The sequence below is a fragment of the Papaver somniferum genome, chromosome 11 (genome assembly GCF_003573695.1).
Source record: "Papaver somniferum cultivar HN1 chromosome 11, ASM357369v1, whole genome shotgun sequence".
Taxonomy (NCBI): Eukaryota; Viridiplantae; Streptophyta; class Magnoliopsida; order Ranunculales; family Papaveraceae; genus Papaver; species Papaver somniferum.
Window position 1 is genome coordinate 11,648,205 of NC_039368.1, and position 25,049 is coordinate 11,673,253.

At 35.2% G+C, this 25,049-nt stretch overlaps 3 protein-coding genes across 3 annotated transcripts; 2 read left to right on the top strand and 1 right to left on the bottom strand.

Moving 5' to 3' along the window:
* Positions 1-455: 455 nt before the first annotated feature.
* Positions 456-2,497, top strand: LOC113324099. Its single transcript, XM_026572436.1, has 4 exons — positions 456-752; positions 952-1,242; positions 1,665-1,811; positions 1,955-2,497. Exons 1-4 carry the CDS (start codon positions 456-458, stop codon positions 2,495-2,497), a joined length of 1,278 nt encoding a protein of 425 aa, XP_026428221.1.
* Positions 2,498-2,557: 60 nt separating this feature from the next.
* Positions 2,558-3,766, top strand: LOC113324100. Its single transcript, XM_026572437.1, has one exon. It carries the CDS (start codon positions 2,558-2,560, stop codon positions 3,764-3,766), a length of 1,209 nt encoding a protein of 402 aa, XP_026428222.1.
* Positions 3,767-8,475: 4,709 nt separating this feature from the next.
* LOC113324101 (EP1-like glycoprotein 2) lies at positions 8,476-9,519 on the bottom strand. Its single transcript, XM_026572438.1, has one exon. The coding sequence runs from the start codon at positions 9,517-9,519 to the stop codon at positions 8,476-8,478; it is 1,044 nt and encodes a 347-aa protein (XP_026428223.1).
* Positions 9,520-25,049: the final 15,530 nt, after the last annotated feature.

Below are 25,049 nucleotides of genomic sequence, written 5' to 3' on the forward strand. Positions count from 1 at the left end.
AAGCTTATTTCATGGTCCATAATTGCAATTTCATTTAGTGACCGAAAGTCACTTAAACTTAATGAATAAAAATGGATCTTTGGTCCAATATATGTCTTCTGGAATTTAATTAACGTTTTTTTTCGTGTGTGATCTTGGAATTATGGTACGAGCTTTATTTGTGTGTCTTCTGGAGTATTATTCTATGTGACTTTAACTGATATTCTTTTCCTTTCAAAATAATAGGCTGATTTATTTAATATAGAATGGTCGGATAGAGCTTTATCTAATACAAAATGGAGACTTCTTTTTCCTGATGTTGCAGTTCTCCATCTGCCTCGAATATGCAGTGATCACGCTCCAATTTTGTTAAATACAATGAGAAAACCTCCTAAAAAGCAGAGACAGTATAAGTTTGAATATTTTTTCTAGCAATACTCTCAATAAGTTAAGTTCTTTGAGTACTCTCCCAATTTATGGAGGAAATTCAAAAGAGTTGGGGCAATTCTTCTAGCAATACTCTCAATAAGTTAAGTTCTTTGAGTAATGATTTGACAAAATGGAGCAAAATTACTTTTGGACATGTTACAAGAAAGTTACAACAAGAGAAACAGAATCTTCTTGACTTGCAAGCTAGAGCTCACCTAACTGACACTAGAGAGGAGGAAAAATCTATCCTTAACAAGATAGAAGTTCTTACAAGAAGAGAAAGGATGTTCTGGGAGCAGAGGAATCACTCATCTTGGGTCCCTAACTGCGACAAAAATACTCAGGTATTTCACCTTTCTGTCATTCATAGGAGGTCTAAAAATAGAATTATAGCTCTCAAAGATAATGATGGCAACTGGATTTCTGAGCATGATATATAGTGTTAGGAACTTATTGGTATCTCACTTCCATGATATTTTTTCAAAAGATAACTCAGTAATTCCTAATATGTTCTCTCTCACAAATTCCAACATTTTATCTCAGACCGAATGCAACAAGCTTTCCTCTATTCCTAGTTCCGAGGAAATTTTCAATACAATTAGGAAAATGAGCTCAGTTAAGTCCCCGAGACCTGATGGATACCCTTCCCTTTTTTACAAAAACTGTTGGCATATTATTGGTCCAGAAGTTACGACCCTCATTCAAGATTGCTTCAGATATGCATCACTCCCACCTGGATTGAACCATACTTTTCTTGCTCTTGTCCCGAAAGTTAAAAATCCTTCAACCCCAGCTGAGTACAGACCAATCGCTCTATGGAATGTTCTCTACAAGGTGATAACGAAAATCATAACTATTAGACTCAGCCCCATGCTTGACAATTTGATATAAAAGACTCAATATTCCTTTATCCATGGAAGGTAGATTATTAATAATGCTGTGGATGCTAAAGAACTCATTCATTCAATGAACAATTCCACTCCCATATCACTGGTTCTTTTTCCCTCAAACTTGATATGAGCAAATCCTGTGATAGAGTGGACTGGTCTTTTTTAAGTTAAGTGCTTCTTAGTTTCGGTATTCAAGGCCACTCTCATAATCTAATAATGAATTGTGTAAAATCCACATCCTTTTCTATTTTACTGAATGGGCAACCTGAAGGATTATTTTATGGTGAAAGGGGCATTCGCCAAGGCTTCCCTCTCTCTCATTTTCTATTTATTCTATGCTCTCAAAGTTTAACAAGCATAATGCAGAGAATGGAAAGGGATGGAATGTACGCTGGTTACTGGCTCAATCGATGGGATCCTTTTATAACTCATATAATATTTGATGATGATGTGATGCTTTCTGGAGTTCCAAATAATGCAAAAATCAGTTCTACAAATATTACATCTAGTCTGGTCAACAAGCGAACTACAAAAAGTCAGCTATATTCTTCAGCAAACATGTGTCAGATGAGAGACAAGAGGAGGTGATTGCAGAACTAGGAGTCGGTAAAATGAGCAATGAAGACAAATATTTGGGTTTCCAAATTTTAAAGCAGGCGAATAGTTGTGCATCTCATAAATTTCTGGTGGAGAAGTTTGATGGTAAGCTTATAGGCTGGAAAAGACACTTTCTTTCACATGTAGGAAGGACAGTACTAATACAATATGTGGTTGCTCTTCTACCTATTTATTTTATAGCCGTCAGCATAATCCCAAAAGAAATTATCAACAAGCTAAATCAGACAATAAGAAATTTCTGGTGGGGTCATTCAAGAGAACAAAGGAAGATGCATTACTTGAATTGGGACTGGTTTACTACAAGCAAAGAAAAGGATGGTTTGGGATTGAGGTCTCTAGAGCTACTCAACAAGGCTTTAATAGCTAAACTGGCATGGAGATTTCTACGTGATTCTTCTTCTCTTTGGGTTGTGTTGCTAAAAGCAAAGTATCTGAGGGATGTTTCTTTCTGGACTACAAAGAAACCGCAGAGGTGTTCTACCACTTGGGCTGCCATGTTGGATAGTAGAAAAAACTTGAAAGAGGGGTTCCTTTGGCTTTTGGATGATGGCAGTGATTTTAGAATTTGGACTGATCCTTGAATTCCATCAATCCCTAGATTCACTCCTTCCTACCCAACAAATTCAGGAAACTTGCCTCAAATGGTAAAAGAGTTGACGACGACATCTGGAAACTGGAATGAGGAGCTTATATATCTACTTTTTGATCAGTTTACTTCAGTGAAAATACTCAAGATCTACATCAACATATATTCTAAAAATAAAATGATCTGGACATTTACAACACATGGAGATTTCACCACGAAGTCATTCCAGACCCATCTCAACTCTATTGCAGGAGGACCGTATAACCTCAATGATACTACTTTCCCTTGGAAAATATTTTGGGCAGTTAAGAAGCTTGCTCTAAAAGTCCATAACTTCATGTGGATACTTCTACATAATGGCATTGAGGTAGCACACAAAGTAGGTAGATTCGTAGAAGGAGTCCCAATTGAATGTCACTTCTGTAATGTGGCAGATGAGACGGCAGACCACCTATTCCTGCACTGTCCTTTTGCACAAGCAATCCTGTTTGCCTCTCCACTTGGTCTCAGACTCGACAACAATGAGGTAACTATAGAAACTCTTGTAGCTAATTGGTTACTACTTAAAGATGATGATTATCACTTCTGTTTGGGGTCAAACTTATTTTGGGCAATATCGAAAGCTAGAAACACTTTAGTTTTTGAGAGGAAACAAGTGTATATTGATGCAGTTTTACAACAGGGTCATTATTGGTTCAATCTATATTATAAAGAAAATTATGATCCCATGATTCAATCACATCCCCAAGAGCATACTACTACCCCAGCACATGAAATGATTAGATGGTCTCCACCAACAGAGGGCACGATAAAGATCAACATTGATGCAGCCATAAAGAATTGGAGATCTTCAAATGCAGCTGTTACCAGGGATCACCAAGGGGTATTAATCGGTGCAGAAACATCTATCAGCAATTATTGTATCCCCCTCATCGCTGAAGCCAATGGATTTGTACTTGCTGTTAAACTGGTCAACAGAATGGTCTTCGAAAAATTTGTTATTGAAAGCAATTCTCTTACTATGATTCAAATTCTCAAAGGAGAGTTAACTAGGTTTCCGTGGAGGATTATCAGCATTTTAAATGAGCTCAGAACTGCCACCTCCAGATTTCCTCAAGTAGAGTATAACTTTATGTCGCGAAGAGCTAATGATACTGGTCATATACTCGCTAAATTCGTTGTCAAGCATAATGTCCACGAGTTATGGACATCTTCCCAACCTCCTTCATGTATATCCAGCGCTCTTCTCGCTGATGTTGTCTAGTCTGTAACTTTCCTTTTGTTTGTTTGTTTTGCCTTTTCAGTTGCCAACTACCAAAAAAAAAACCAAAAAATAATAGGCTGGTTTTATATGTAAATTATGCATGAAACCAACATGTTATTTTGAAATGAAATGAAAGGAGTATGATTATCTTTTTTCTGAATAAAAATATAATTAGCATCATTTCCATTTCAGAAAGAATAAAAGAAAAATCTTTTTTTTTTATTTTTCTTAAGAACATGACAAAAACGGGCACCTAGTTCAGTTGGTCATCCCATTTCCCAAAGTTTCATGCACTACAGGAGGTCCCAGGTTTGAGCCCCCAATGACGTAATATTTCAGGAATTAACATTGAAGGTAGAATTAGCTTTCCCCCCTTGTGACAAAATCTCATCCCCCATCCGCTTCGGCTCCCTTGGCTAGGTTACCCATGAGGCTCGCGGGTAGATTAGCACAATAACCTGTTCAATTAATGTAGTAGTACGTTGTTGGAGCTTAGCTTGTTAAGCTTCCAACTACTTAATGTAATATTATTTATCTAATAATAAAATAAAATAATAATAATAGTAATATTACGGGAATTAACATGGAAGGTAGAGTTAGCTTGTCCTCCTTGTGACGAAATCTCAGCCCCCCTTCAGCTCCCTTGGCTAGGTTACCCATGAGGCTTGCTGGTAGGCTCACACAACAACCTGTTCAATTAAAGTAGTAGTACGTTGTTGGATCTTAGCTTGCTAGGATTCCAACTAGTTAATGTAATACTCTTTATCTAATAATAATAAAAAAAAATACTAATAATTTTCCACTTATAGGAGTATAAATAAAAATAACCCATAATCTAGTTTATGTCCCATAACATAAGAATTTGATAATCTACTAATAGCAACTCATGTGGAGTTGGCAGATGGGTAAAATTTCCATCCCCACTCCCACAGTAGAGCAGGAAAATAGTTAAACCCGATGGGCAAAGGCTCGGATCTGAGAATTTGCATATCCTATCTCAAGTTGTGCCAGTCCAACCGGAGACGGCTGATCTAGGGATACCCGAGACTCGGTTCTGGTTGAGACGCGTATCATTTTAAGTTGTGTTTATCTTCACTGAGCCCATAATTAACGGCTAGTTCCATCCAATGACTTTAATTTCATTTCCTATAAATTCAACTCGACTCTAAACCACACCTTTTAGAGTCAAAGTTTCTTATAATCTCAAACGCGTAATCTATAATTCTCGATCTCTAAATTAGAAGATAAAGAAAATTCCAAAAAAAAAAGTTTGGTTGAGCATAACAAAAAATACTTCGACAGAAAATGTTTCATCACCAAAAAAATTCACGGTCCAAAGTATAGTTTGGATGAAGATAAATCTATTTCCTGATGTTATCTAGCATTTACGCTTGAGAATATCAATAGTGCTCAAAAACAACATAATACGCGCTGGGGGAATATTCATAAGCATTTTAGTCAGAAAAACATGATGATGCTGGGTTGTCATTAATACAATCAGCAAAGACATGAACAATTGGGTAGCATTAATGATACAAATGAATCGTTGTATAATGAGTGGTGGTACTGAAGTTGATGTGGTATAAGTCGCATTTCAAATTTTTTAATTGATGTTATGTTTGTTGTAATAACCAATTTTTAAACATTCAAACTTAATTAACAAAAAACTCCATAGGAATGAGAAAGAACCAGAACTTCGAGTTTCAAGCACAAAAACTATTTCTACATCCTCCGAAAGTTGAACCGATATAACCTTGATCTGTCGAATGGATATCAAGTACTGAAGGAATCACGTTACGAGACTAAAAATTCTTCTCAAGGGTCTCTTTATTCTTCACCGGAAACAAACTTAAACTCTCAACCCAATACTGGCGGAATTCCACATGGTAATACTAATCTTAATATAAATGGAAAATATATGATGGACCGGGTGTCAAAAAAGGAAAATAAAAATAAAGGCATAGCTCATGGTACGTCACGATTATCAACTTCAAAATTCAGCATTCAAGAATTATTTATAAAACAAGAACAACCGATATCGTTAAAATAGTAAAGAGTAAGTAAATGGCTGCAGAAAATAAGAAAGGTTGTCACACTGTTAAACAGAAAATTTAATACGCACATCAGAGTAAATCTTGTGAATGGACATGTCAGGGATGAATGTTGTACAATTACGAGTCTGGCAAGATGAATTTTATGAAATTCAAGCATAAAAGGAATAAGGACGCCCAACACCAGTTGACATTGATTCTGATTTTGAGGACAACACATTGGATGAGGATAACAATATTGTCAATACACATGTTTAGTTATTAGTTATAAATTCCGTACGTAATAGTTAGTTTAAAATTCCATATATTGCACGAACCAAACTACCTAAATATAATTAAAATGATTGAAATGATAACTATTAAGTAACAACAAACCAATTCATTGAGGGGTTCTTTTTCCGAATTCATCCCAATTGTGCGTAGTGAGATCCTTCCTTAGTCTTAAATATAAATGTACGTTTTGAATTCCGTTTTATACTATTTTACACTCTCTTGCGGGCACACTATAAAGGAGTTGACCTTTTTTCCTCAAATTTTTATCTGCATAACTTGTCCAACTGGTATCCCGTCGGGTGTTCTTGATTACCATATTATGAAAAATGATGTAGGTGAATATAACTTTATATGTTTCTATTGGTTTAAACGATCGATATGGTTCATAAACAATATGAAACTTCCTCTTCAATATTCCAAATGATAGTTCAATATCCGTCCTACATCCTATCTGCTTCTTATTAAAATACCTTCTATCATGGTTTTCTTCATTCTCGGGTATCTCAGCTTAAGCTTGAACTAAGGCTGACCACTATGGTTATCCAACATCCAAAATTCAGCCTAAGAAGTGTTGCAAAAGTGTTGCATTTTGCTTGATTCAACACGAGGTTCAAGCATTTGCTTGATGTCATCTTGAACCAACACAGAAGCGACCAATGATTTGGCGCTGGAAAACTTTTTCAAAGTGCCAAATGATTTGGCGCTTTTAATCTTAGCCATCAGATTTTATGTTTATATTTAGAATGCCAAACCATTTTGCGTTCACAAAGCCAAACCGTTTGGCGCTCACAATTTTAGCCATCAGATTCTCTTTAAACTTAAAAATCTAACGGCTCCAATATTTGGGCGCCAAATCATTGGTCCCTGAGCGCATAATCGTTTGGAATTTTTAGATTGCATCTTGAACCACCATAATGGCTAGGAGGCCACCATGAACCATCCTGAATCATGTATCTTGGATGACCATAGTGGCCATCCTAAGATTGAACACGCTGGATTATGTCCGCCAGAAAATATCCCATGTTATAGTTATTATTGTTGACCGTGAATGTCTCAATATATTAATAATTTTATGAGTTCCCAAATACATTAATAGATATAGTTTTTATTGTTATATAATCTACTATATCTTGGTGAGTAATGGGTCAGTAGATGCAGATTTAGTATCACACGTGTCCAATCCATTTCAGTTGCGGATTTGAAAATTTCTCCCACATACAATCCATTACCCGTCGGATGTGACACTCACGGATGAGCGGATGCAGATAGGTTTGTGGATCTGAAAACATTATAAGATAAATGTTGAACATGAGTAATATAACTTAATTTTGAAACTTAGATTTCTAAAATATAAGTAACTAACGTAAAAAGGAGTAACACAATGTCTTTCCAATAATCAAAATTATAATATTTATTGATATAATGGCCTTCGATCAAACCAAAATTTATAAACTTGGAATATCATTGAGGATCTTCGATGCTTCTCAGTAGCAAACTATATATATTATCTACCAATTTTCATAATAACCTTCAAATATGTATAATACTAATATTATCCTTAAGGTTAGGTGTCCAAAGGATGGTCGATGTTCCACCCACGTCTAACCCGTAAAAATGATCGGTTTCAAAATCCATCCGCATACAATCCGCCGAGAAATAAACTGGGTGTCCACCTGTCAAAATACGGATTAGTTTGGGTAAAATTTGTGGATTTGGGTGTTTTTGCTCACCCCTCACTGTCTTTAACACATACAAAGACATGTGAAGTGACCCCGGAGAATTCTGAAATCCACCTTGGGCTCAAAAGAATTCCTGGCCCACTATTTTTCCCCTCATCCAAAATATTTTGGCCCAACTTTGCTTCTCTCTATAACTGATACTATGGCTGAATAACACAAGTCGGAGCAAAAGGAAAATGGTTCCGGAGAATCTCTACCAACGGAGAAATCGAGTCACAGTTGAGGGAAAATTCACTGTTAAAGGATGTTTAACTTTTCTTAGTTGCTTAATCGAGTCGTACGGATATAATTACATCTCAATGAACGCAGTTGGCAATTAAACATAAACTAACAATTACATTGCTAACCTATGTTGTAATAGGCGCTGGGCGAGGCGAGGCGCCAAGCCTATCACCTCGCCTCGACTTCCCAGAAAAAAAGTAAAATAAAATGTATTAGCGCCTGGGCTCCTTTTTTGCTGGGCGCCCCCTGGGCGACTCGCACTTTGATAACATAGTTGCTAACCATACCCATCCACCAAAGGCCAATTACGAGCGTAGGTTCGAACAGACACGGATCATATAGTGATAACACATCCCGATGAGCTGTTAGGAGGGCAAGCACTACACAATCTCCTATCACACTTCCCATACGTGCCACATTTTGATCATAATGCACATTCTTTCACCGTATTTCCAAAAAAAGCATATGTTCGTGAATGCCAATAATAATAACGTACTTCCTCATATCCACCCATAACGTAGATATGAAGTTTGAGGTTTCCATCTTGTTCTAACCTAAGAAACGAATCAGTATAAACTTTATCCAATTTCATAAGTAAAACTCTTCGAGTTCGGTTAGCGTAACCCAGTGTTAAGAAATAAGTGGTGTTCCCCGTTGGACGTTCAAACAATCGCCCTGTATCTTGAACTGGATCAAACATTTTAACAGAATGAAATGTCACGTTTAAAAGACCCATTGTTTTCCAACCTGCATATGGAACAAGTTTACCAGAATGGTTTCGATACATTATGAAACCTTTTTTACCATCAATCATCATACTATGAGGACCATCACGACTGTCTTGGTTTGATGTACGTCTTACGAGTTTGGTACTACTACCTTTGAGCTGAAGCGATTGACCAACTAAAAGAGTATCAGTTGGGTGTTGGAAACTCTGCCAAATAAACCTCCCTCTTTTGTCATGAAGAACTAAATTCCCGTTAGGCTTCATAGAAATTCCGGTAACACCTTTGTTGGCTGTGTTAGTTTGCCAAACAATGCGACCATCAGCATCTGCAAGGACTAAATTTCCGTCACGTCCGAAAGTGAGAGTAGCATTTTCACGAACAGGGTCATTGAGATTAGCACCCCAAACCCAACGAACTTCCCTGAGTATGTAATCGTATGAATCAGGAAGAGGACCTCCAATGCCAAGAATATATGCATTAGGGGTACTGTTATAGAAATACAACCCAAATGGGTCATAAGAAAGTTTGGATGATGATCCAATGAAGTTGATACTAGCTGCCTCGCCATATTTCGTAACATTGTATTCGCTACTCAGCCAAAAAGTAGATTCCCCGTTGTTTATGATTCGAAAAGTTTGGTTTTTGGAAACTGCAGATTGAACTAAGACACTGAAATGAACACAAAAGATGATAATGAATACCAGGAGAAAATGTGGAGGAAAAGGAGGCGGAGGAGCCATATTGCTTAATGTGATGAAGAAATCTTCGAAAAATCTATAAGATCTTCTCCAATCTTATGTCTACCTTACTGATGAAGTGTCGATGATTTAACAGCTTATATCTATAATCCATTTAAGTTGAAGGGTTCAAGTTAAGGATAACTTTCAGTTTTAAGTCTCCACTTAACATCTCAAAAAGTCAAGTTTCATCATATATGAGGGGACAAGATGCAAGGGAAAATTGATATGGGCTGTCCACTACAAGTTGTTTATACTTACCGAATCTTTTATCTCTTCACATACTCTTTTTTTACTTCCCGCATGCTAGAGACAGTGTGTACTGTTAAGTCCTTAGGGAATATATAAACCTCTCTACCACCTTGTTGCATGGAAAAAAGTTTGTTCGTGCACTGTTAGACCATTTTATTAATCTAGCTGCAGCATTTTTTGATTGGTCAAACAAAAACATTTAATGGGCTTGCAAGTGGTGCGCACATCTTCTTATACATAGTCAAAGTTCAAGTAGAAATTTATAATGGTGTAGGATCGGTTGACATGGTTATATTGACATAATCTTCACATTTTTAGCGTCACTTTTTCAATTGAGCCCAATCGGCAATGAATTTGAAGCTAATCTTTTGGTGACATGTTTCTCATATAAAACTCTATATTTCTACCAAAAATGAAAATATTCTGAAATACGAAACTTCGTCATCAACAAATTTTAATTTCAACCGTTAATCTTCAACGACTGATATCAAAATCGTAGACGGTGGATTTATTCATCTCGGAATGCTCTCATTTTTGATTGGAATGTAGATACTTATAAGAAGGAAATGTCACCAAAAAATTATCTTCAAATTCATTACCGGTTGGGCTCAGTAGAAAAAATGACGCTAAAATATAAAGATTATGTCAATATAACCATGTCAACGGATCCCACCCCATTTTTAATATCCAACAAACCTTTGATGTGTTAGGTAGTCCTGGCAACAAACCTTTGATGTGTTAGGTAGTCCTGGCAACTTATTGCTCACTAGTTAAAGAAAAGTATAAGAATTTGATATATCTTTTTTTTTGATGGACAAATCAAATTTCATAAAAGAATTTGTTGTAAGCAAACACACATTCTAGTACATCAATGAAAAGATAACTAGAACACCATTGCCACGGTGAGGAGACCCGAGCGAAAATAAGAAGAAAAGAAACATTCCTGATTGCATAACGCGTTATACATTTTTCTTTTGTCGGAATATTATTTTTTAAGGCGTGTACATCGTTTTAGTGGTTGCATAACGAAATTAATGAATATATGAACCCAAATACGATTGTGTATACTGTTATGCATTCTTTGTGGTGGCTCCATGATTCTTTATGTATTTTTTTCTTTTTTGAATGATATTTTTAAGCATAAACTACCTGGCATTTTTAGGGGCGACTTTTTTGTTCCCAACCCATAGACAAGGTTAAGGGATGTCCAAAAGGATAGTAGAATACGTTAATGCCCTTCCGTAATCGGAAGTTATTTTGTGTCCGATTGTTAATAGTAAATTGGTAGTTAAGTAACGCAAAGATACTACTGATTGATATGAATTTGTGCTAAATGCGTATTTGGGGCTACTATTAATCGGAAGTTAATGATAAATTCATTTACTAACGATTATAGGCTTAACCAAAATTCAAAAAATAGATGATTTTGGCAAAATCTCATTTCGTGGCTACTCTATATTCTTATAGTAGGATATTTGCAAAGAGAGGCACTGTATAATCGGAAATCAGGATAACTTCATTTACTACCGATTATAGGCTCAACCAAAATTCAAAAAATTGAGAATTTTTGCAAAATCTCATTTTTTTTATATATCCGGTAGTTATATGAACTATCTTGACTATCGATTATAGTAGGATATTTGCAAAGAGAGGCACTGTATAATCGGAAGTCAGGATAAATTCATTTACTACCGATTATAGGCTCAACCAAAATTCAAAAAATTGAGAATTTTTGCAAAATCTCATTTTGGGGCTATTCTATATTTGGTAGTTATATGAACTATCTTGACTATCGATTATAGTAGGATATTTGCAAAGAGAGACACTGTATAATCGGAAGTCAGGATAACTTCATTTACTACTGATTTATAGGATCCACCAAAATTCAAAAATGAGAATTTTTGCAAAATCTCATTTTGGGGCTATTCTATATTCGGTAGTTATATGAACTATCTTGACTATCGATTATAGTAGGATATTTGCAAAGAGAGACACTGTATAATCGGAAGTCAGGATAACTTCATTTACTACCGATTTATAGGATCCACCAAAATTCAAAAATGAGAATTTTTGCAAAATCTCATTATGGGGCTACTCTATATTCGGTAGTTATATGAACTATCTTGACTACCGATTATGATAGGGTATTTGCAAAGAGAGGCACTATATAATCGAAATTCAGGATAACTTCATTTACTGCCGATTATAGACTCAACCAAAATTCAAAAAATAGAGAATTTTTGCAAAATCTCATTTTGGGGCTACTCTATATTTGGGAGTTAAATAACCTAAATTCACTACCGATTATGGTAGCATTTTTTCCAAAGGTCTAATTTAATCGGGAGTCAAGATAACTTTATTTATTACCGATTATAGGATAATCAAAATTCAAAAGATACAAAACTTTTGCAAAATCTCATTTTGGGGCTACTCTATATTCGGGAGTTAAATAACCTAACTTCAAAACTGATTATGGTGGCATTTTAGCCAAAGGTCTACTTTAATCGGGAGTCAAGATAACTTTATTTACTACCGATTAGAGGATAATCAAAATTCAAAAGATAGAGAATTTTTGCAAAATCTCATTTTGGGGCTACTCTATATTCGGGAGTTAAATAACCTAAATTCACTACCGATTATGGTGGCATTTTAGCCAAAGGTCTACTTTAATCGGGAGTCAATATAACTTTATTTACTACCGATTATAGGATAATCAAAATTCAAAAGATAGAAATTTTTTGTAAAATCTCATTTTCGGGCTACTCTATATTCGGGAGTTAAATAACCTAAATTCACTACCGATTATGGTGGCATTTTAGCCAAAGGTCTACTTTAATCGGGAGTCAAGATAACTTTATTTACTACTGATTATAGGATAATCAAAATTCAAAAGATAGAGGATTTTATTTTGAGGATACTTTATATTCGGAAGTTATATAAACTAAATTGACTTCCGATCGTGGATTAACTTCCCGATTGTAAAGTTTTCTACTGATTGTAAAGGGTAGTTTGGCCATTACAAAAAAACGGAAGATAAGGGATGGCTACATTATACGTTTAGGTGACCTTTTTTGTCTTTTTGTGTCGCCCTAATTCTTTTGGAGTCGCCCCTAAATATGCCTGGATAAACTACCTTCGTTTCAGGAAAAAAAAAATGCTTTCACAGTTTAATTTTGCCTAGAAATAGGCCAAATTAAAAAAAATAAATGTATCAGTTTTCCTTAAACATAGTGAAAATATCACTTTTCCAAAAACGTAAAATTAGTTGATCCATAAACCAAAATATGGCTGCATAATTTGTTATGCATCCTTTGTGGTGGTTCGCATAATAGCTATGCATTTAATTTTCGAGAATTGTGCCTAAAGTGAAAGTATCATTTTTCTTGAACGAAGGGAGTGCATCGTATTATTAGTTGCAACGGAAAATTAGTTGATGAATAAACCAAAATATGGCTACATAAAGTATTATGTCTCTAATGTGGTGGTTTGCATAATGGATATACATTTAATTTTCAAAAATTGTGCTTAAAATGATAAATACCTCCGAGTTTTTCGTAAAAACTCTAAATTTGATATTGTTATTTATACTCATTGCGTAGATTTTTTTATAACCTTTCCAACGAGATTAAATTTGTAAAATTCTAAGACACGGATTTTTAGTTATGTTATATTAAAGTTTGCTTTCCAATTATATACCTAAAAATAAGATATTTAAGGAGTTATGATAATTAGACTAAAAAGAAGAGACAACCGTGTTAAGGAAAAAAGTAACCATGGACACCAAAGATTTGCAATCTTGTTATCAAATTGCACAATTGTGTAAGAGCCGTGAGGCTTCATTTTACAAAAAAAAAATGGTCATGCAAGGGACTCTCTTCCTTCAGCGCCCTTAGGTCGTCGGCCCAAATAGTGATGAGAATAGACAGAAGAACAAAAATACAATAAAACTGCAATTCTGAAGGAAAACACCGATGTTTGCGAATGGTTTACTTCATGAATTCGTGTACTACAACATTTAGATTCCATACTCTTTTATCCATTTTCTTAAGCAATTAAGCATTACAAGAAAAGAAAAAATAAATAAAAAAAATCCAAGTCTTTACTCCCGAACAATTAAGCATTACGATATGATAATTAATCAAGAACAAACGGTAACACTGCTAACCAAACCCATCGCACCGAAGATCAGTTAAGACACTGGATCTCTACAATATAAAATGACTTTCACCAAAGTCAGATTTTTATTAAACCCCATGTTGATATTATTATATTAGTCTCACATTGTTGGGCAATCTAAAATCCTGCGGTTTATAATCTCTTAGAGCCTCTCCATTCATTGCCAACTGGTTTTGAGTTGGATGCCCATATTCTAACATGGTATCAGAGCAGGCTATTTACGACGAGTCATTGACCGCGCCTTTAATCCGCGTCACCCGATTTATTGTCCACGTGTTAGACCCAACGAGGCTACACCTGAGGGGGCGTGTTGACATTATTATATTAGTCCCACATTGTTGGACAATCTAAAATCCTGCGGTTTATAATCTCTTAGGGCCTCTCCGTGCCTTTACTCCGCGTCACCCGATTTATTGTCCACGTGTTAAACCCAACGAGGCTACACGTGAGGGGGCGTGTTGACATTATTATATTAGTCCCACATTGTTGGGCAATCTAAAATCCTGCGGTTTATAATCTCTTAGAGCCTCTCCACTCATTGCCAATTGGTTTTGAGTTGGATGCCCATATTCTAACACCCCATTTACCAAAATATGTATCATACAGGAATAATACATCCTGATGAACCTGTGCGAGGGCAACCGCTGCACAATCGCCTATCACACTTCCCTGATGTACCACATTTTGATCGTAATGCACAATCTTTCACAGTGTCTCCAAAAAATGCATATGTTGTTTTCTCCCAATATCTATTGTATATTACCTCCCATGCATATTCAGCGTATATATAAAGTTTTAGGTTTCCATCTGACTCTAACCTAAGAAATGAGTACGTAAAACTTTTATCATTTTTCTTAAGCATAACTCTTCTAGTTTGGTTAGTGAAACCCAGTGTTAAAAAATAAGTGGTAGTTCCCTGTTTTAGAACATAGAATGGACCAGGTTTTCCAGGACCAGGAATATCTTCTGGTGGTGGTTCTTGAACTGGATTGATTCTTTGAACAGAACGAAATGTCACGTTTAGAAGACCCATTGTTTTCCAACCTGCATATGGAACAAGTTTACCTGAATGGTTTTGATACATTATGAATCCTTTTTTATAGTCAATCTTCATACTGTGAGGACCATCAAGACTGTCCCGGTTTGATGTACGGCTAACGAGTTTGGTACTACCTTTGAGCTGAAGTGACTGACCTGCTAAAAGAGTATCAGTTGGATGCTGGAAACTCTGCCAAATAAACCTCCCTTTTTTATCATGGAGAACCAAATTCCCATTAGCTTTCATGGAAATACCTGTTACACCTTTGTTGGCTGTGTTAGTTTGCCAAACAATACGACCATCGGCGTCTGCAAGGACTAAATTTCCATCACGACCGAAAGTGAGAGTAGCATTTTCACGAACAGGTTCATTAAGATTAGCACCCCCAAACCCAACGAATTTCGTTGTTGCCTATATCATATGCATCAGATTTCTGAGGAGTTGGAACACCTATGCCCAGAAAAGATGCATTTGGGGTAATGTTATAGAAATATAATCCGAATGGGTAATAGGAAAGTTGGTGTGGAGAATCAATGAAGTTGAGACTAGCCATATTGTGGTATTCGCTTCTCAGCAACCAGTCGTCACCAAAGTCCCTGGTGTTTGTAATCTGGAAAGTTTTGTTTTTGGAAACTGCAGATTGAACTAAGACACTAGAATGAAAACAAAACATGATAACGGATACTATGAGAAGATGCAGAGGAAAAGGAAGAGGAGGAGTCATTTTATGTAATGTGATGATGATTTTGAAAGATATCTTCTCCTATCTTAAGTTTATACTGATGTTCAACAGCAATTTATAGAAGTTTTAAGATGATTGTCTGACAGTTAAGGATAAGTTTCGGTTAACATTTGAAGTCTACCGTATCTAATTTTTTTCATCATAAATGAGGGGACAAGATGCTACTCAAATGCAAGCGAAAATTGATAAAAGAACGTCCACTACAAATTGTTTTTTACTTCATCTGTTTAGACTGTTTCTTTACTTCCCAGTTGATATGATAACTAAACCTACAAGACAATATCTCATATCTTGTTTGACTACGTATTACGTATCTAGAAAACAGATTACATATTTATCTATATAACCATTGACTTTATCTTCCTCATATGTGCGGTCTTCACGGTCACTGGTCATGTGTAAATATGTATGAACGAGATATTCCAATAGTTAATACATGGGAAATCGACGTCAATCTTCTGTAAAAAGAAATCATAATACATGGTGAGTAAAGGTTGGACATCTAGTGGTAGTATAAGAGTGAAGAGAAAAGAATCTTCCGAACGCTTCCATCAATTACAATATTGTTTTCACTATAATGGTGTTGAAAACAAACATTTGCTAGCGATTTCAACGATTTAAACACATCAAAACCAGTTTCGTCTGAGCTTTGTGCCCGAGCCAGTCTTGCTTGTGAATTTTTGCTAAGGTATTATTACGGACTATCTACACGGAAAAAAAGGAAACTTACAAAGAATTAAGAAAGAACCTCAGGGAGGTTTTAAAATTTGAAACCAGACTTTCTCTTTCTTTCTCTCGGTACTATTCCTGTTTTTTCATCTTCTTCATCCTAGAATCAAGATTTTCACCACCCCTTATGTAAAATAAATAAAAATCGCATTGTTTGCGAAGCTAGGGTTACGTTTTCTGTACTTTTTTTTTTTTTTTTTTTTCATTTCTCTATTCAGATTTTGGCCCAACTTTGCTTCTCTCTACAACTTTGTTACTTTGAACAACATAAGTCGGAGCAAAAAGAAAATGGTTCCAAACGGAGAATCTCTACCAACGAGGAAAGTGAGGCACAGTTAAGGGAAAACTGAAACTAAGTTTGATGTAAACGATAATTAAGATTTCTTAATCATCATGAAGAGCGAACATTACACTGGATCATGTAGCGATAATGCATCCTAATGAACTGTTGTTACGAGGGCAAGCGCTACACAATCGCTTATCACACTTCCCAGATGTACCACATTTTGATGGTAATGCACATTCTTTCACAGTATTTCCAAAAAATGCATATGTTCGTGATGGCCAATAATAATAACGTAATTCCTCTTCTCCGACTCACTACAACAAATCAAGGTTTTCCTTACGAAAAATAAGTGTTACCAAAAAATAGAAGCTAATTTCCCTATCTAAGAAAAATGGTTAACCAAATGCAGTTATATAATGTGTTAGTATTTTATCTAACTCTTTTAGTCCATAAGGAAATTAAATATGCTAACACTCCAATTTTATTACTAGGTTTATCCTAACTATTGACATTTTACTCTTCTTATTTATTTTGTAATATCAAAATTGTGTTATAATCTTTGCTAACTGTTTGTATAACTGTTGAATTAACAAAAAAAGAGATGACATGTATCCTACTTTTCCACCTGTAATTTTCAGGTCCCGACCACCTGAAATTTTCAGGTTCCGATATTCACAAATCAGATTCTGTAACTGGAAATTTATAACTATTTTTTCTGTGAAACTAATATATTCATATTCATATCTAGTTCGTTTAAAACCAAAACCGGTAATTTACAAAGACACCATCCACTGAATTAGGATGCTGATACAATTTGGAAAAAAAACCAAAAAAAACCTACTTCTTAGTTATACTTGTCCATTGTAAATGTTACACATACATCAGACAACAAATATACACCACTTGGATGGAGTTGGGAGCAACAAGTTCTGAGTTTGAGCAACAGGAGCGGTATTTGTGCAGCTTCTTAACAGCACACCAGTAGTAGGCGCAGACTTACAAGTATCCTTCAACGCATAAACTGCAGTTGCATCACATGGGATTCATGGACACAACGTAACCAGTACTGTCTACAAAGGACCATGTATTTCATAAACTGAATGAGAAGTCTACATTATGGGTATGTGTTTGAAGTAACGAAATAAACATACGAAGAATTCCAGATTACAAACAAAAGGTTGGGGAGACAATTACCTTGCCACATGCCTTGTCGAATACACAGACCATTTCAAGCACATATGTTCTACACCTCTTTCCTAAGTTATATGTAGTACAAATGCATCAGTATTCTTGTTTATAACATATGCTCTACTATGCTTCAAAATAAAAACAACAATCTCATTTACAGACGGGCAACTCGATACATGGTATTTTACAATAGAGAACCATCAAATCATACCATTATCATTCAATAATAAATTCATATTCTTAACAAATGTATCCAATTACAAGCACATCAATAAGATGAGCTAATTGTATGTGGATAACCACAAGAGTTTCAAACATAATTATAATTAACAGGAATTAGAAATAAAGATGGGTTATTTGTACATCTTGCATGTCCGAAATAAAGATATATCGGTACTGACCCAATACTATCTAATACCTAAAGAAATCTATCAGAGTTTCATCATAACTTCACCTTGTAAAGCATTTTTAGAAGTCACTCTACCGTCCACTTCAATCCATGGGTTCGCCCCTGCATATGCACATCTAAGAAATGTCATAAACCAACAACTGACTTTCAACTTACAAACAAAATGAAGACATAATAAAATGTAGTAACAGCTTTTCCCTCTTAATACCTTCACAACATCCAATCTGCTCAAGTCAGAGTTCTTTTGGACTTCTGATTCACAGGAATCGGACACTTAGCAAAGAACATGACACAATTTTTTACAGAATTAAGATGTTGTTGGATACTTGGATCTCGTTCCTGTTTCAAACCCCAAAATATTATAAACTGAATACTACTCATTGACAAAGAAAAAGAAAAACATGATGAAATGGTTTTGCATTAAGCTTTACCAAGTGATAATAAAAAGCTCATCCAGACTGATTCCATGTGGTGGACAATGTCTACAAACCAAAAATTAAAGAATAAAATCAGAAAACTGAGCTTTACGGCAGTGTTTTGCAAAGGGGGTGTAAAGGTATCAGACCCGAACAAAAACAACATGGTAGTATCCTGACTAGAGTTCTCTCGACAAATGCCGTTACAACATGGTAGTATCCTGCACATGATAGTAGTCACAGGAACAACCTGCACATGATAGTAGTCACAGGAATTATTGTCTTGATGCATATATAGTAGGTGATGCAGAAAGCATTGAAGGCAATACAGAGTCTCACCTGTCAGCATCGCTTAGGTCTCCAACTGTATGTGTTTCATCAATCATCTGAAAAAACTAAAAAACTTTGCGAAGATTACAATAAAGGACTTGCTGCAGAACAAGAAAAATTAAGAGGTCTGAAAGTATAAAACCCGTTTTCATAAACAAAACAAGAACCCCTAAACAAAGATTATAAATAGGCAAGACATACACAGTTTGTAATTGAGCAAGATAATCTAATAGAAAAGAGTTTCAAAGAATTTAATCTTGCTTCCACTTCTTATATAATCTCCATGATCATCAAAAATATCAAAAAACCATCAGATTAAAATCCACAAAAATTACACACAGTAGATTCAGAGATAAACAAGTTGTATAAAAAAGGGAAATTTTTTTAAAAATCATAAAATCGAAAAAGCAAAAGATTCAGAGGTAGATCCACAAACCTTTGAATACAGCCACTCCTCCAAATGGACTTCCAAAACTACCCCTAAAAATAAAGTAGAATTAGAGAAAAATTAGTACCAAAATCTTAATATACAGAAACAGAAACCTAAAATCTTAATATCAAACCAATTTCCAAGAGAAACTGAAACCCTAATATCTTAATATCAAAAATTCATAAAATTAAACCAAAACAAAAATAGTTTTCACCTTAAGAGAGGCAGAGACCGTGAGACATGATGTGATTGATAGAGAGATTTGAGAGAAAGAAACCCTAAGTTTGGAGAGAAAAAAATAGAATCAGGTCAGGAGACCAGATTATACAGAAAAGAGAGGAAGGGGGGAACTAAAACTTAGATTTGAATTCATTCTAAAATTTCAGAGTGATTTAGCGGAAGATTTAAGGTGATAGGGGAATTTTTTTTGGAGCGGGAGAAGAAAAGATGAGGGGAAAAATGGGGATTTCGTTTTTCACGAAGTTGTTAAGGTTTTGAGATGCAGAGAAACAGATGTGGTCTAACGCGGTCCACGTTAACATTTTGATCACCATTCATTTCTATTATCCTAATCGACGGTCATAAATCCTTTATTTTGCTCATACGGATCCAGTCAAAAATGAGGGTTAAAATCATTTTTTTTTCATACAGATCGCGCAATTGACGGTTCAAAATTAAAATCACTTATCAATTTCTGAGAAACATTCGATCGAGATGCACTTGCCTAAACCAAATAATAGGTTTCGGATAACAAGGTCGGTCTAAATTATAATCGGGAATGCATCTTTAACACTATAACGAATAAATAGAAGTAAGTGCACAAAATCGGCAGATTTCGAGTTCCTCATCAGTTTCTAAGACTCAGACCCAATTTTCTTATAAGCTTCAGATATTTCGTTGGATAACAACACTCAAACGTGTATCTTGAAGACATTATCAGATTGAGATGCACTTGCCTAAACCAAATAGTAGGTTTCGGATAACAAGGTCGGTCTAAATTATAATCGGGAATGCATCTTTAACACGAGAACGAATAAATAAAAGTAAGTCACAAAATCGGCAGATTTCGAGTTCCTCATCAGTTTCTGAGACTCGGATCCGATTTTCTTATAAGCTTCAGATATTTCGTTGGATAACAACACAAAAACGTGTATCTTGAAGACATTATCAGATTGAGATGCACTTGCCTAAACCAAATAGTAGGTTTCGGATAACAAGGTCGATCTAAATTATAATCGGGAATGCATATTTAACACGAGAACGAATAAATAGAAGTAAGTGCACAAAATCGGCAGATTTCGAGTTCCTCATCAGTTTTTGAGATTCGGATCCGATTTTCTTATAAACTTCAGATATTTCGTTGGATAACAACACTCAAACGTGTGTCTTGAAGACATTATCAGATTGAGATGCACTTGTATAAACTAAATAGTAGGCTTCGAATAACAAGGTAGGTCTAAATTATAATCGGGAATCCATCTTTAACACGAGACCGAAGAAATAGAAATAAGTGCACAAAATCGACAGATTTTTTTTTATTGGTGATGCATTCAATACAAAGAGAGCATTGATGAAAGAAGCAAATGAGTGAACCCTGCGTGAATCGAACACGTATTTTCTGCCTTGAAGTCAGATGTACTACCATTGCACCACATATTCATTAGTATTCAAACAGCTTCGTTAGTTTCGTGAAACCCCTAGAAAAAATGAAGATTCATTAGTTTCGTGAAACCCCAACGGAAAAGTGATTTGCAGTTTAGTCACTCAAGTGACAAAGTGAGTCAGAAGAGGTATTCGAAGATTGGACAAACCAGTTCGGTATTTTCCTATACAGAAAATGACCAGACTACCCTCCAATTCAACCACAATTGCATATGCTATTATTTTCATCAAATAGGAAATGACCAGATTTCCTTTTCCAAAATAAGTACAACAATTATTCTAGAAAAACGGTAAATGACCAAATTGCCCTCCAATTTCTTCATAATTGCATATGTTATTGTTTTATCAAACAAGAAATTGCCGGATTTAGAGATCGTGAAAATGACCAGATTACCCTCCAATTTCTTCATAGTTGCGTATGTTATTATTTTATCAAACAAGAAATGGCCAAGATTTAGAGAAGCAAATATTCCGGAGATCGTGAAAATGACCAGATTACCCTCAAAACTACAAAATAAATTGAACTACAATATAAGCCTTGTGAATATTAGCTGATACTATAGTTGTATTTCCTACTCCAAATAGAAACTCGGGATTTTTAACTAATAGGAATACAGAAACACAAAAATTCAAGAAAAGGCCGGAAACAATCAATTTTCCTCCTAGCCGAGCCAACAAGCAACTCCATCATCAGCGTCTACAGCTGCAAGTATCTCAATGCGTACATCAACACAACCTGCATTTTGGAAAATCTGAGCAGAATTACTATAAATTTTCTAAGAAGGTACCACATCATAGGTTAACAAAGTGCATTAAAAATTTGAATGCATGTGATGAAGAAACGGTCTATATACACATTCATAATTTTTACATTACCGTCTCAGAAACTTTGCTGAACACCAATGTCTTAGCAATGGGTGAACAATCAATTCCAGTGACATCTGACCAAAGCTAGCTTTGGTTTCCAGGAGATTTTAAGGGATCAAGAAACAATATTTTCAAATTGGTGGCATTGTGGCTGTCACATCTTCAGACATTGGTGGTGTGCACATCCGACTAAATTTTTCACAAATTGCTGGTGCACATAGCTGTTTCAGTTTGTTGACAAGTAATACGAGAGGTAAGTTCTAAATTAAAGGATCTTAATTATACCCATTTGGTGGTGCTGTATTGAATTATATGCGCATATCTTTCTTAAGAACCCTTAATACAGAACACGGAGGAAATCCATTAGTATCTAATAACAAAATAAATCCATCAGAATTTCATAATTGCAGCCTGCAATAAAAAAAATTTAGAAGTCACTCTACCATCCACTTCAAGCCACAGGTTCACCCCTTCATATGCACGTACCTTCTACGTGGCGCAGCTTAAGCAGAAGACATCCGCCGAGTTTCTCCTCCTCAGCATTTTATCTTTTATTACCTTAATTTCTTTATAGAGCTTCTCCTCCTCAGCGTTGATCTTTTCAAGGGTGATGCAGTAGGCACCAGTTTTGCACGACTCATTTGTGTCATGTGATTCAATAGCATCTCTGCTCGCTCGACTGAAATGATTTTGAAGACCAACTCGAAGACAATGCACTATGAAACTTTGTTGACTTGAAGCTTTTCCCTATAAAAGAAATAGTACTTAGAATGGAATTCCTTGTTTCAAGCACAGGAACAACAAACCAAAATCAAGATGCACTAAAATTTACTCATTCAAATAATGCATATCGATTAAATGCATATGCCAAATGATAGTCCAATCAGTATTAGAGGGTCTTTAGAGTGTCAGAACCCATTTTCCACATATTGTTGTTCAGATGCAAAGAAATCGACCACAATGTAGCTTCCTTAAAATGTCATTCTGCTTATAAGAGTAGGTTAGTTTTTTGGGCATGGATAGTCCAACAAACTCATGAACTTATACATCCCAAAGTCCTACATCACTCTAGAAAAACAATAGGTATTAAACTCAGAGTTATGCACTCATAAAACAGCAATACAATCGTGTTGTTTCTCTTATGATCCTCAAAATATGCAACCGTGATAGTAAGTTCTTAAAACCAGTTCACAATAACATCATCAACAACAAAAAAAGTAAACTCAATCCATACACCAGAATAGGCAGATATAATCTACACCTTCCTAAAATGACTAAGGTTGCAATGAGGCATTCGCCCTTCAGCTTATAGACTATTTTTAGCAACATGCATTCAATCATCAAAACTCAATATATGCTTAATCGAATCCAAATGCAGAAATAGCACACCACTAAACTACCAAGCACTGGCAACATTAATGAGAACATTAAACCAATCTGAATCCAATGTGAAACAAAGATTACGGCAAATTGAAATAAAAAACATAACTTAACAGAGACTTTCACCATCAATTGTAATACAAGTAAGAGATAAGAAATTACTCTGGATGGATTCAAAATCGTGACGAATAGAATCACCCCTATTAACTTCCAAGAGAACAGCTACATCTCTCACTGAATCAAAAGATGTCAATCCAAACTATTAGAATATGAAATCATACACAACAAATGAACTCTTAGATTCACAAACATATTTGTAGAAATAGGAAACCAAATAAGACTCACAAATTAAGTTAATGCAAATTTTAAAAACCCCTAGGTTCAAAAAACCCCAAATTAAAACGAATTTTAAAAATTCCTTTCAAACCCTAGGTTGATAATTGAAAAATTGTAACAAGAGTAATCGAAGAAGAAGAAGAGAAATCATACCAGCAACTGAATGAGTTGAAGAAAACAAATTCGATCAGTTACTATTTCTCTTCAAGTTCCTCTGAAATTAATGAGTTGAATAGAAATAGAAATCAATCATAAGAATGACGATGGGTATTTAATCAATCATAAACGATCAATAAGAACGATAATGGATCTGGGTTCTTTGAGTTCAATTTCAGAATTTTGTTCTCAGGTTTTTGATTGGAGAAGAGATATAGATAATGAATTTGCTTCTGTCGGCCGGGTCCATTGGGAAGAATGGCTAAGTAAGAATTCGGTTCCCACATCATCCTGGTTCTGGGATTTAAGTTATTCTTAGGTTCTACAACTTAAATTGGTTCCAAACAAAAGATTTATAAATCTTAAAACTCTATTTTACGTTTTCTAATTTTGAAAATAAATCATTGTGTTAGGTATGTCAAAGTGTGTTACCATTAAAAATGATAAAGAGTTATAAATTTGGGGTTCATTTTAGTATATATCCAATTTTGGGTAGAAATAGTTGTCATAGTAATTTAGTTAAAAGTGTGTTAGAAATGAATAACTAATAATATAACACCATGGATAGTTATTTAGTTTTTATGAATTAATTTCTAATTATGGTAACTATTTCTTAGTTTGCTAACTCCTTATAACGGTTACTAGAACCATAATGGATCATTTGAGTTAGCAAAATAAAATTAGTTAGGAAAGTCATTGTTACAAAAACCTAGATTTGGTGTAGTGACTTTAACGTAGATATGAAGTTTGAGGTTTCCATCTTGTTCTAACCTAAGAAACGAATCAGTATAAACTTTATCCAATTTCATAAGTAAAACTCTTCGAGTTCGGTTAGCGTAACCCAGTGTTAAGAAATATGTGGTGTTCCCCGTTGGACGTTCAAACAATCGCCCTGTATCTTGAACTGGATCAAATATTTTAACAGAACGAAATGTCACGTTTAGAAGACCCATTGTTTTCCAACCTGCATATGGAACCAGTTTACCAGAACGGTTTCGATACATTATGAATCCTTTTTTGTTGTCGATCATCATACTGTGAGGACCATCATGACTGTCTTGGTTTGATATACGGCTAACGAGTTTTGTACTACTACCTTTGAGCTGAAGTGATTGACCAACTAAAAGAGTATCAG

Coding starts and splice junctions, on each gene's coding strand:
- LOC113324100 (XM_026572437.1), top strand. CDS start 2,558: ATGGTAAAAGAGTTGACGACGACATCTGGAAACTGGAATGAGGAGCTT.
- LOC113324101 (XM_026572438.1), bottom strand. CDS start 9,519: ATGGCTCCTCCGCCTCCTTTTCCTCCACATTTTCTCCTGGTATTCATT.
- LOC113324099 (XM_026572436.1), top strand. CDS start 456: ATGGAGGAAATTCAAAAGAGTTGGGGCAATTCTTCTAGCAATACTCTC. Junction 753..951: donor ACTGCGACAAAAATACTCAG/GTATTTCACCTT, acceptor ATTTTATCTCAG/ACCGAATGCAACAAGCTTTC. Junction 1,812..1,954: donor CAAATATTACATCTAGTCTG/GTCAACAAGCGA, acceptor ATTTTAAAGCAG/GCGAATAGTTGTGCATCTCA.